General features: G+C 44.3%; 1 protein-coding gene, 1 long non-coding RNA gene and 1 pseudogene across 6 annotated transcripts in view; 1 reads left to right on the top strand and 2 right to left on the bottom strand.

Moving 5' to 3' along the window:
* LOC114094892 (uncharacterized) overlaps positions 1-10,254 on the bottom strand; it is a 78,756-nt gene extending 68,502 nt beyond the window's left edge. The window contains exon 1 of the long non-coding RNA XR_003583157.3: positions 9,799-10,254. This is a non-coding gene — a long non-coding RNA (uncharacterized lncRNA). The remainder of the gene's footprint in view (positions 1-9,798) is intronic.
* Hopx (HOP homeobox) overlaps positions 1-13,082 on the top strand; it is a 30,584-nt gene extending 17,502 nt beyond the window's left edge. The window contains exons 1-3 of one of the 5 annotated variants that reach the window (XM_027938051.3): positions 4,485-4,630; positions 4,899-5,055; positions 12,306-13,082. In XM_027938051.3, coding sequence (XP_027793852.1) covers positions 4,912-5,055; positions 12,306-12,383 — 222 coding nt within the window. In that variant the 5' untranslated portion in view covers positions 4,485-4,630; positions 4,899-4,911 and the 3' untranslated portion in view covers positions 12,384-13,082. The other 4 variants (XM_027938060.3, XM_027938045.3, XM_071614309.1 and 1 more) reach the window with 4 other exon arrangements.
* On the bottom strand, positions 8,178-8,286 carry LOC114100873 (small nucleolar RNA U13; annotated as a pseudogene).
* Positions 13,083-13,465: the final 383 nt, after the last annotated feature.

Here is a 13,465-nt window from a genome sequence, read left to right as displayed (position 1 = left end):
TTGCTGTAATTACAGGCAAACGTCACTACTCCTATCTTCAATAGAACAATTCAAAATATATTTTCCTGCTTAGATTTGGAATCTTGCTTCCCTGAAGGCAGCAATGATGCTTATATGTACATAAAGCATCTTGAGTCGAATGTTCAGTTTTAAGTTATATTAACTATATTATCTACATAAAGTATAACTTAAATTTTAGCATTTCCTCACTGGAAATTTTAAGGAATTAAAAGAGGACAATCAAACCAAAGGTTGCCAAATATTTTCTATGTAATATTTAGCTTCTAAGTCAATTAGAATAAATAAATGTGATGGGACAGGGTTTTTCTTTTGATGATATGCTTTTAAAACCTCTGATCTCAATATAATATTTTTTAAAGACTTGTTTTATTTTTGAAATTGTTTTCTTTTTTTTCTACATTTTTATTGGTACATTACAGCTGTACCTAATGATGGGATTTGTTGTTACATGTTATTTCTGAATTTTTGAAAGCTCAGCATCTCTCTGGCTAACATAAGTTTAAAGGCCTTTTCCCATTTCTTACCATATATACAAAAGATTAAATTGTTCATTCTTATATGTACTTTAAAAATTTATTCCTGGGCTGGGGATGTGGCTCAAGCGGTAGCGTGCTCACCTGGGATGCACGGGGTGCTGGATTCAATCCTCAGCACCGCATAAAAATAAAATAAAGATGTTGTGTCCACCAAAAACCAAAAAAATAAATATTAAAAAAATTCTCTCTCTCTCTCTCTCTCTCAAAAAAAAAATTCCTTTAAAAATACCTCAACATCTACTCATATATTAATGATATATGCAACATCAGAGCCAGGTATCAGGCATAAGAATTTCTAAACATTCATAGTTGATTTTAATGATTAAATTGCAAAATCTTGTAAGAACTGGAATACTTTTCATCTCTCCCATGCTGGGTTCCTAAAGTGTGGTTCTGATTCAGAAGGTCTTTGGTGGGCTTGGACATTTCTGCAGGTGATTCTGAAGCCTAACCAGGCTGGACATCTCCTGCTCTTAGTACCTTAAGGACACTAACCACCAGTTTTATATTCAAAACAACAAAACTCTGTCCCAACCCTTTGCACTGGCCTGGAGAGGCAGATCAATATTCCACCCCTTTTTGTCAATTTTTTTTTCTTTCCTTTTTTGGCAGGGCTGGGGATGGAACACAAGGTGTAGCATGCTGGGCAAGGTTCTATCACTGAGCTGCAGCCCCAGTCCTTCTTTTTATCAATTTCTGAGAGACACCGACAGCCTGGGTGAGCCCCCTCCTAGTTGCTCCAGATCAGCTCAATCAGTGATGAGTGGGAAGTGCTTTTCCCACCATTTGACTAGGGAAGTAGCCACACATCAATTTTCTCACTTAGCAAAATATAATATGTTTCAAGAGCCCATTGTTCACAGGAAGTTCACAGAGACATAAAAGAAACATAGGTGAAAGAAAAGAAAAAATTCTTTACAAAAAGGGGTGGAATATTGATCTGCCTCTCCAGGCCAGTGCAAAGGCTGGGCCAGAGTTTTGTTGTTCTGAATATAAAGAAGGTCCTAAAGAAACATCCACCTGCTTGTTTCCCTTTTGGCCAGTTTGGGAGAGGATCTGCTGTTGATAATCTCTGTTTCTTGGTTTCATATTGGTGGCATTACAAAGAGGTCAGATTAGCTGGGAGAGGAAGGAAAAGATGCCAAAAAAACGGTAACTACAGATTACCAGTTGGTAGCACTTTCCGTGAGCTAGTTTATAAAGGTAGAAGTAAAGTTGTCAGATTGACACAACTGTCTACTCTGTCATTAGAATTAATTTAGGAAAAACCAGCAGTTTTTACTTAACCTCTTTTTTTGTTGTTGTTGTTGGTACTAGGGATTCAACCCAGAGGTGCTTTACCACTGAGCCTCATCCCTAGCCCCGCCCTTTTTTTGTTTAATTTAGAGACAGGGTCTTGCTGAGTTTCTTAGGGCCTCGCTAAATTGCTAAGGCTGGCTTTGAACTCACCATCCTCCTGCTTCAATCTCCCAAGTCACTGAGATTACAGGCGTACACTACTTTGCCCAGTGTTCACTTAACCTCTTGAAAATATTTATGCAATGACTTGACCAAACCATGAAAGAAAAATACAATCACAGGACACATTACTCTTTGAATGTTTCATAAGATGTGAATAACCACAAAAACAAAACCTGTGCTAAGATTAAAGTTTAAGTAGCTTTAAAATATTTTTAGTTCTCTTTATCTGAAATTGTTTAGACTACCTTCAGAGAAACTTCTTAATCATTTCCTTATTAGAAACTGTTGAGACGCTTTCTAAGGCCAAGGTTAGCAGGGCAGTTTGGTTTATACAGTAAGAGGGAAAGAGAGAAGAAACGAAGCAACAGCAAACATTTGTCAACCACCAAGGGCTGAAATAACAGAGATTGAGCTTTGTAGAGAAATAACAAATATATCTGACAGTAGAGATCTTTTGCCTATGTTTCTAGAAACCAAGCAAGTTTATTTGGGTGTACCTTGGAGAAGTAGGTGCTGTCAAATGGCCCTCCCACAGATCTTCTTAACTGCCAACCAAAACCAATGGCTTTCTGCCAACTAATCCAAGGAGTACTTTAAAGTCAACCTCCCTATGAAACCTCAAACAAAGTCCTCTAACAGTAAGCCACAGAAATCTAATAAAATAGAACGCACCTGACCCACGTAAGAACATAAGCAGCCCTTGAGTTATATAACAGTGGTAACAAAAAGAAAGGAAGAAATATATACAGAACAGCCTTTCAATCTTGAATCTAGTTTAGAAATCTAACATTTCTGAAGGACTGAGGATTCTACAAAGCAGCAGCAGAGATCCTCAAGGCATAGCCAGCACGACAGTATCAAGTGGAATTAGACGAAAACTTTCTAGAGCAAGAAATAAAATTAGAAGCAGTAGTCTCCCTGTCCTGGTCTCTTCTAGGCAAAATAAGTAGTGGTAGGTGGTTTCAGTGGGCAGCTGTGGCCTGAAGTGGTGTCACCACTAGGATAGTTCGTGCCCATTCAAAATGACAAGCCCCCACCTGCATTTAGACTGTTGGTCTCTTTATTTCCCTCCCCACTACTGAACTGAAGACAGACTGGCCTGCTGAGAAGGGGTAAGCCAAACACGGGCTGAATCCAAAGCTAAGGCTTTCCATTCTAGGATGCTGGTCACTAACTGGGAAGCATTGGGAAAGTTAGCCATTTCCCTGGACTGTGACAGAAGAGACTGCAGGAGGTAATTTGGAAGGCTCTTTCCAACTCTGGAGTTGTGTGTCAAAGACAGCTGAGACATGGGTGCAAACAGGGGAGGAGCTGTTTCAGAGGTGGCTTGACCCCCCTCCTGCCTCAGTGTTGAGACAGGAATTGTTGCTACTGATTTTTAGGTGATGGTGGTGGGGAAGCACAGTTCCCTCAAAACACATGATTTCACAGCTGGCAAGCGATTTGAACATGACTGGCTCACAGTATTGCAGCTTCTTGTCTTGCCTGAAGTTCCTTAAGGTGACCTAGTAGAAAGGCAAAGACATTTATTTAGGGAGAAGACGATTCAGGTCACAGAAGAAAAGGTTGTAACAGCATTGGGTACATGATACAGGGAGATTAGGGGAGTGTGGCTCATCCCCAGGCACAAACCACATCAAAACCTACTCAGGATTGTGCTGGATGATTTTGCAATTGTTTGTTAAAACAACAAACCAATGTGATTTCATAATTCCTACACTTGTTTTTTATTTTACTGTCAGTAACAGTCAAGTCCTGACAGGTCTGTACCAAATCCACAGTCAAGAATATCTTGTAGGCTCACTTTCTACACCTGGATACAACTTAAATTGGGAGAGGGGGCACATCTGCCAATTTTTTTTTTGCCCCAATTTGAAGGCTGCCTAGGTATGGAAAGACGGAGTAGCAGGCAGTCATGTTGTCCCAAATCTGGGCAATGTTTGGCTCTAAAAGAAAGGATTAATGTCATTTATGGTGGACGTGACTTTATAGGAAGTCTATACTACCATCACAGGGGAAGTCTGAGGTTTTAAATGACAGTTGACTTTGATCCTCCTGAGTGTGGGCTTCATCTTGGAAGTGATTACTTTGGGGGGGGGCACTTAATGAAGTGGGCTCTTTACCATTTACTGTGAAATACTGGCCCAGAGGCTGCAGTCTTGAGGACTCAGGGATTGCATTAGAGAGAGTAGGCAGGACAGTTGGAGGAGGAGGTTACAGGGTGCAGAGTGGCCCACGCAAGCCCTGCAGGTGACTCAGTCTCCCATCCTAAATCCCCTATGCTCTGTAAACCTGTCTTCATCTCTGTAAAACAGAAAGATCTTAAAAGCGCATCACCACTTCTCCAACTTTCAGAGGTAGCCTGCCCTGGTGGGAAGTTTTTCCGGAGGAAGTGTGGGTGCTCAGCCCTCCCTGGCGCAGGCTGCCAAGAACGCGCGGGGGAGGCGTGGCCGCAGCGGACTTCAGGGAACCCACCCTCCCATCTGTCGTCCTCACCCTGGGAGCTCCCGGTCCGGGGAGATAGCTTTTAAGTCGAGTTTTCAAAAGCACCTCTCGGAGAGGGCGGGAGGCGAGGGCGCGGTGCCATCTTCCTCTGCACCAGCCTAGACTAGGTCGGGGAAGTCGCGGGGACCAGTCCTGCGAGGCAGGAGGACGCGCCGCTCCGCTGTGCGACCCCTTGTGCAACCCGGGAAGGTCGGCCCCGGGGAGGGCGCTCGCGAGCTCCCGCCGCTGCCTGCGGCCACCGGGGACTCGCGCAGCTGGGCAGCGGGAGGGGACAGCCGAGCACAGTGGTCCAGCCGCGTCCCGAAGAAGTTGGGTCCCTCCGGTGCTCCCCGCCCGCGGCCTCGCTCACGGCAGCCGCTTCTCGCTTCCCTGCAGCCGCGCCAGGACCATGTCAGCGGAGACGGCGAGCGGCCCCACGGAGGACCAGGTGGAGATCCTGGAGTACAACTTCAACAAGGTCAACAAGCACCCGGACCCCACCACGCTGTGCCTCATCGCGGCCGAGGCCGGCCTTTCGGAGGAGGAGACCCAGGTGAGTGCCGCACGTGCCCGGGGCCGGACCTGCTAGGGCGGAGGAGTCCCGGTCGCCTCCCGCCTCGCGCCCTCGCCTGATCGCCGGCGGTTTAGAGCCCGGACCCTGTATCGCTGCCACCCCCGCAAGCCCAGCTCCCTGGTTCCCAAGGGCGCCCCGTCTGCCCTCTACCCTCAGCCTGCGGTGGTTGCCCCAGGATCTGCGAAGGCACCATGGTCACCTTTATGTCCCCCGCTTTTCCACTCTCTCTCTCTCACAGCCTGGGATAAATTCTGTCCTCCCTCTGGTCTGGGAGCCGCGTCGGTCGCCTGCTCTTGTTTCGATTTCCCTGGCAGCTTGGTATCCCCTCCGGGCTGTGGCGGGAGACCTTCAGGAGCATCTATTCTCAAAGGGGATGTCACAGTTGGAAGGGACCTTAGAATTTAGCAACAAATTCAGTCCTCAGATTTGGCAAATGAGGCAACTAAGGCCCAGAGGGAGGGAGTTGTTAGGATGGCAAGGGTCCTTAAGGGTGTTTTCTTCACCACAGCATGCCCCTCTTAGCTGCAAAACTGAAATTGTACCTAGCCAGGCCAATTTGGCTCAGATTTTTTTTTTTTTTTTAATTCCCTAGTTTTAAGGTTTAGAGTCTTTTTCTGGAGTTTTTCAACAATGAAGACATTTGACATCACAGCTGGAGGGGAATTGGCAGCACATACCCCTTAAGTGCTCTGATTTTTTTTAAGAACTCTCTTATTAATCCCCCACATTGCTTAGAGAATGCAGCACTTGCCTATGTGCAATGTTGGAGTCTTTAGCTGACTTTTTTTTTTTTTTTTTAATAAACCCTGTCCAAACTCTGGCTTCTGTTTTTCCTTCCATCATGAAAAGACAATTTGTTATCAGTGATAAACTACTTGGAACTGAACTAGCATTTCTTGTGGGAACCCAAAGCACTTCACACCTCTAATCTCAAAGCTAAAGCAAAGGACATTGTTACTATTCCCATTTTCTAGAGCACCAGGGACTCTGTCCTCTCCTCACCATGCTCATTTGAAGCTTAAAACCTTGTAATCCATACTCCCTAGGATCCTAGAACCAAGACCCTGGACCCAAACCCAAAATAATTTCTGCTAATTAAGCCAGAGGCATTTTGGAAAACCTGCCCATGGATAATCTTCTTCTTCACAGATCAAGTAGAAAGGCAAACATATCTGTTTCTAGGAAATGGAACAACTGTCTGATTAACCAGAACCAGAACTAAACGGGAGGTGATTTATTGTAACCCAAGTCTAACAGCTCATGTTTATTGGAACCCCCTGAGGAGGCAGCCTACTGAAGTTTGAGCATTTTAAACCCCATGCTATATTTAGGAAAGAGGAATGATTATAGAGACAGCTCATCATTTTAAGGCTGTAGGATACTGTAGGGACAGTACCAACAAGGGATGGTAACCCCTTCTCAGTGTCTGATTGTCCCATGGCAAGTTAGCATTAATCCCTTTACTTGTAAAGCCGAGTAATTATGTTGATATTTGTTGTTCACTGTTTTGTGTCTGTGTATATTGTGTGTGTATGAGAGAGAGAAAAAGAGAAAGTTAGATGGATGCTAGGCATCAAACCCAAGCCCTCAAGCATGTTAAACTTACACTCTATTCTACCACTGAACTACACCCCCAGCCCTGTGTGGATCTTTGGAATGGATAATACATGCCATGTGTTGTTCAAGGAATCCTCTAAGTATTGTTATTTATTTGCCACCATAGCATGAGGGTAGGTACTGTTAGCCTGTTAGGGTCTGTAAACAAGTCAAGATGCATTACCCGCCGACTGCGGCATTAGCCCAATTGTCTAGATAAGAGACTGAGGCTTAGAAAGGTTAAGTAACTTGCCCAAGATCACAGTTAGGGGGCAGCCAAGCTAGGACTTGAACCTGGGAAGTTTGGTTTCACATTCCAGACTCTTGACCTCTATAGGATAGAGGAAGGACGGAAACAACGGGGTGGGTAGGAGGAAAGGACTGAAAACTCATATTTCGTTCTGAAAAAAAAAAAATTCCATGCATTAAACAATGATCACTCCAGGCCATAGTCAACCGTTCCTCGAGAGCTACCTGATATTAGAGAATTAAAACTAAATTGGGGTAGGCACAGAAAGAAAGGCACCTGCTTCTTTCTGTGGTTGAGGTCTGCAGCACAGACACCTACACATCAGATCCACCTGCCCCTCTCAGGCAGCCCTCCCTCCATTCCCTCTCTTCTGCCATCCTCAAATAAACAAATGGTAGACCCAGCCCTGACAGCAGTGGGTGTGGGTGAGTCAGCCTCATAGCAGGGGCCCCTTGGCTTCCTCTTCCTGCCATGGGGCCAACACCTTCTTCCTCCCTGCGGCTACCACAGCTCAGCCTGCCTCTGTCTTCCTGCCTAGACCTGCAGGGAGGCATCTGGAACACAGAGCTTCAAAGAGAAACAGCTTAGCAAGTTTCAGGAAAGAAGACCCCTAGGTTCCTCGGACAGCCTGTCCTTGGTCACTTCTTACTAGACTGGGTCTCATCTCCCCAATCTTTCTGCCCCCCACTCCTGCCATCTTCATCTGTACTAGGAGATGGGAATGGTTCTCTAATCTCTTCAAACAACTTATACATTTTTTTAAAAAGTGTCTTCTACAAAAAAGAAAAGCATCTTTTGGAGATATAGTGTCCAATGATGAACTTTCAAGCATTCATGAAATCATTTTTATTTGTAGCAGTTCTTTTGGGGACCTTGGAATAGCTCCATGGGGGCCAAGGCCCGCTGGGCCCACATATAAGCAGGATCTGTATCAACACATCCCTGTCTCTGTTCTTCACCAGTGTGGCTCTTTTCACACAGCAAGGTTCAAAGCCAAAATAATATTCATCACATAGACCCGAATCTTCACCCTACCCTAACACCAGCCACCTCCAGATAGCATCACACTTAATTTTCCTACAACAAATAATACTTTACAACAAGAAAAATAAGCATGAGGTATTCATATGAGGCAGTTCCTGCAACGACTCACTACTGATGATTTGACAGGGGCAAGAGGAGCCAAAAGGTAGACACATTCTCTGACTGGGGGGTGGGGGTTGTGGACCTCTTTTTTTTCCTCCAACCCTCCTTACATCAGTTGAGTAATGTACTGACATCCTAACAAGTTTGAGGAAGACACATCTCTCATGATGGCGTGAAAAAACCTAGTCATTACACTTATGAACCAACCACAAAAGAATCTGCAGCTCTCTTTATAGCTATCCCACTGTAGGACAAAACTCTCTGCTATGGGGGGGTGGGCAGGCAGATATTCAGAGTGACATGAAGGATGTTCTAATTTTTTTAAGTTGTATTAGGGTCCTAGAATGATTTTTCCCTCTCTAGATAGTAACCTAAACATCACCTACATTTAAGTTAGTTGAACCCATTTAGAATGCTTCTTTTTATCATTTTGAAGTCAGTGTTAGAAGGGGCTGGGAAAGCTCTTTCATCAGCCCTTTGGGAGCCTAGGATGATCTAGTGTTCTCTATTTTACAAACACACACACACACACACACACAATTGAAGTGCAGTGTAGTTGGCATTGGTTCTTGGAGAAGTTTCCAGTATTTTTTTTTTTATCTCCTCTTGATGTTTTGGGCTTGTTCCCAGAACCCAGTGGTTTTTAGTTGTTGGATGTTTTATCTGTGGAATAAAGACCTCTAAAGGTCTCCCCGTGAAAAGAATGAAATGTTAGTTGCTAGAGAAAAGGATACGAACAATGTTATTTTGCACTAACTCCTCCCATCCCAGTGTCTCATTATCATCTGTTCAATCAGAGTAAATAAATCTCCATCAGAGGGTGAGGGTAATGAGGGCACGCATTTATAAGCAAGCTAGGGATGAATATCTTTCCCAGGGGATGACAGAAACAAACGGAGGGAAGGACAAAGCCAGGTGGAAAATCAGCATAGATGTAACTGAGACATATAAGATTCCACTGTGTTGGGGGGTGGCGCAAGTGAGGGATTTAATGGTTTTTGTTGGATAGCAACTGGTTTGTTAAATTATTATGTATGTATTTGATTTAAAAAAAAAAAAATATATATATATATATATATATATTTGGAAAAAAGTTGAGCTTTTCTGGCACCTACTCCCATCCCCCAGTGCTAGAACTCAACTGGTTAAACATTTGGATGCCAACTTGCAAATTCGCAAACGTGTTCCAGGCTGAAGCAATTTTCGGTAATGCCATCAATATTCTACCTCACTCCATAGTGTAAAGATGTGGGTGGTTCTTTTGAATGGGGCCAGCTCAACCATTTTGTCTTAAATGAGTTCTGATAGAAAGTGAGATTTTCCTCCTCTAGGTTTTAATTAGTCAGTCTTTAAAATGCTGTCATTTATTGGGCTCTGGTCACTGGAAATCCTATTTAATCAGCACTTGAGGCCTCGAAACCCCCACAGGGCTACCTCATTAAGGAAGCTGGTGTCACGCTGTGCTCAGGCCAGAACCCAGAGTTAGCTGAACACACATATGGATTCTAGAAGAAAATGTGCCCAACTTTCACAGAACTTGGGTTGAAGCCACCAAAGTTATGGGAGCTTTCTCTTCTCAAAGATTAGTGATCCCCAGGAGTAAAATATGGCATCCAGAGAGCAACCCCCAAAGAAAGGGCTTCCCTTCCCATCTTGCTGGCCTCTGCTCTGGCTTTAGATTCCTTTTCTCTGCTGCCACCCCCCAGTATAAAGGAGGATAGACAACTGACCTTGACAGCTGTGTGTGGCCGTGAGGTACACCTCTGCTGTACCAATCAGGGCGTTGTGGTGTGGCCCTGTGATGTTCATCCAGCCTAGCACTGACACGGAGCCCCAAGCCATCCTCGAGCCTCACACCCTTTCTAGCGCCACAGCCTGTCCTCCAGCACTTGTCCTTACAGGCACTTCTGCTCCTGTGCTTTTCCCACTTTCTTCTGATCTTGAGCTGACACTAAAACTCCCTTTCAGATCTCTAGATCTCTACAGAGATGAGATCTTCCCCAGTATGGCCCTAGAGCCTGGCCCACTATTCTGAGGTTGAAACTGCATCTGAGCAGCCATCAGGTCATGCTAAGCATGGAGCCACTCTAGATGCTTCCCTCTGCACCGCCTCCATCAGCACATCCCAGGTCTGGTGTCTCAGAGCTGGGCTGTTTCTGTTGTTTCCTTTCTGTCCCCTCATTCCCTTGCCCCTAGAAGGAGTGAGTTTCAGAAAGCTCAGAAGGGAGAGTAGAAACATCCCCCACCACCAAGCTTACTTCATTTATAGAAGAGCTGAGTGATGCTCTATTTTTAGGGACTTTTTTTCAAGTTTTCATAACTAATAGTTACAATATAGCTTTCTGGTGGAAGGGCCCAGTGCTGCAGAGCCCTGGGCCACCTCCCCAAGCAGCTTGCCTGTTTACACTGAGTGACAGGCACTACCATCATTCCCAATGTGTACCAGGACATGTGAGCCGCTGGGAAGCACAGAGGTGGACAGAGCTTGGGGATCCCGACTTCCTTGTCAAGCTAACCTGTTCTCTGGTGGGGATCAAGCTTGCTGCTCTGTTTCCTCACTACTCCCTCTTCAAAGTTTTGTTTGTTTGGGGGTTTTGTTTGGGGTTTTTTGTTTGTTTGTTTTGTTGGGGGGGGGGTTCCTTGGCAGTACTAGGGATGGAACCCAGGGATTCATGCATGCTAGGCAAGGGCTCTACCACTGAGCTATACTCCCAACCCTTTTTACTTTTTATTTGAGATAGGATCTCACTAAATTTGAGGCTGGCCTCAAACTTACAATCCTCCTGCGTCAGCCCTGAGTATCTGGGATTACAGACATGAACCACCACACCCTACCAATTTGTTTTCTTAAATCCCAACTTCTTAAATCCTGATCAACCTGGTCCAGACCCCAGCCCTATTCCCAGCATGCTTCTCCTGAACTCTCACCCACTCCATAGCATAACAAAGACAGCCAGGGACTAGGAGAGTAACATACTGCATTATCACAACACATCAAAATGTTTTAGTCTTCCTATGGTACCAGGTCTAGAAGCATGCCATCCGGGAGATTCCCCAAATTATGGCCACTTCTTTTTTTGGGGCAGTACTGGGGATTGAACTCAGGGGCACTCAATCACTGAGCCACATCCCCAGCCCTATTTTGTATTTTCTTTAGAGACACTGAGTTGCTTAGTGCCTCGCTTTTGCTGAGGCTGGCTTTGAACTCACAATCCTCCTGCCTTGGCCTCCTGAGCTGCTGGGTTGCAGATCTGTGCCACCTCGCCCGGCACATGATCACTATGAGATGTGACTATGTGAGTCATACAGAGCTGGAAGATTCTAATAAACTTAGGTCCTCTCCATCTTCTCTCACTGCTCAGTGGCCCTGGAGCAGGAGAGAGGGGGCTGGCCCACTCCACAGATCCCTGAGTGCTGCCAGGTTGTCTAGTGCTCAGTTACCATTCATTTTATTCATCAAATTCTTACTAATTAGCTGTCAATGAGCAAAGCCCACAGTAGATCAGCCATAGAGATCTATCTGAGCATCAAGCAATGTCTTTAATTCCTTTTATTCATTCAACAAATATTGATTAATCTCTAACTCTTGATGCAATGGTGATGATATGAAAACAGTTTCTGTTTCTAGAAGGATGGATAGATTTTTTAAAAAGTGAATAGTCCAGGAACTGTGGCATACAATCATAATCTCAGTGACTCAGGAGGCCAAGGCAGGAGGATGGCAAGTTCAAAGTCAGCTTCAGCAACTTGTGAGAACCCTGTCTCAAAATAAAAATAAAAAGAGCTGGGGATGTAATTCAATGGTAGAATACTCCACTGGTTCACTCCTGAGTACCAAAAACAAAACAAAAAGAAAAGTGAATGCATAAGCAAATAATTTTTTTAAATATATTAAAAGTTCTAAGAAGGCAACAAGGTACTAAAAGCTATAAGGAGAACCTACTTTTGATAAGAGTGGTCAGGAAGACTTCATCAAGACGGTTCTATTCAAGCTGAAAACTGTAGATCACAGAAAGACCCTCAGATAAAGAATATAGCCCATTCTAAGCATAGGAAATGACTGTGCAAATGTCCTGAGACAGAAAAGTTGGGTGAAATGTGAGAAACGTTTCACCATGAACCCATCCCTTGCTTCCCTCCTTCCCAACTGGGCCACAGAGGCTATGTTTTAGAAAGTAAACAGGCATTTCAGTTTCTCAGTATGTGACAGATAATCTTGCCCACTTCTCTCTTCCAGAAATGGTTTAAACAGCGCCTGGCCCAGTGGCGGCAGTCGGAAGGCCTGCCCTCAGAGTGCAGATCTGTCACAGACTAAGGAGGCCCCGCACCAGCAGCTCCCCTCCGTGAGGTCCATCTGCTGATTCTCCTCAACTTCACCACGCCGATTCAACTTTTCAGTGTAATGATGTATGTTCCATTGTTAGCTGTCCTGGATTTAACACAGTGTTGTGGTTTTTTTTAGCTGTATATAACTAGAAAATAACAACCGGAAGCTAACCTCAACTTCCATATAAAGCAGTGGCTTGGCTGGGAACTCAGTGTGGCTTGGTTTCCCTCTGGGTTGGAATGACAGATGGTGTGAAAGCCATCTAAGTTTGCTTTGGACCCTCACCTCCCAATGACAATTTGCTTTTACCATCCATTTCAAAACAAGCAAGGCCTCTGTTGAAAAGATAACATGATGGAGCAGGGAAGGCATTTCCTTCTGAATCTCCTTACCTAAGTTTTTCTCCTTATGTTTCATTTTGATACATTTTTGGTTGGGTGAGAATACAGAGGTGTATTTGAGTCGTTCAGATTTTATAAAACAGTTCCTTGGCATATAGCTGCATTAATTGGGAAAGAACCCCGATGGATTAGAAGAGACGTCAACCAAAATGCAACTCCAGAGATTCAAAAAGTCTTGAATTTACCTTATTTAATGCATTTGTTAAATTTATTTTGCTAAATAAAATGAACTGCTTTTTGTCTCCGAAATGGTATTCTAAATAAAACCTTAACTTTTTGTTGAAAATGCATTGAGTCCTTTACACATTTTTTTAACCTAATAAGAAACATATCAAAGAGAAACAGAACAGTTCTTCCTAGGAACTGAGAGTTGTCATTTTCCAAATCCTTGCTTTTCCAAGTGTGGTCCAAGACCAGTCATTAGCATTAGCAGTGAAGCCTGGTAGTGGGAGACTCCCAGAATCTCAGACTCCAATCCAGACCTATGGAATCAGATTCTACATTCCTACTGAGGTCCCCAAACGGTTTTAATGCATAGGAAACTTTGAGCAGCACTGTTTCAAAGGACACTACCCGTCAGTTTACATCAATTCACATCCATTTGCTAAGGTAGCTCATAAATGTCTTAATGGTCTCTCAGTTAAGATGGTGTCAGATTGCATGGAATAG

Source organism: Marmota flaviventris, chromosome 7 (assembly GCF_047511675.1).
Source record: "Marmota flaviventris isolate mMarFla1 chromosome 7, mMarFla1.hap1, whole genome shotgun sequence".
In the NCBI taxonomy this organism is placed as follows: Eukaryota; Metazoa; Chordata; class Mammalia; order Rodentia; family Sciuridae; genus Marmota; species Marmota flaviventris.
The sequence above is the reverse complement of the archived record's forward strand: the minus strand, read 5'-3'. Positions and strand labels throughout refer to the sequence as shown.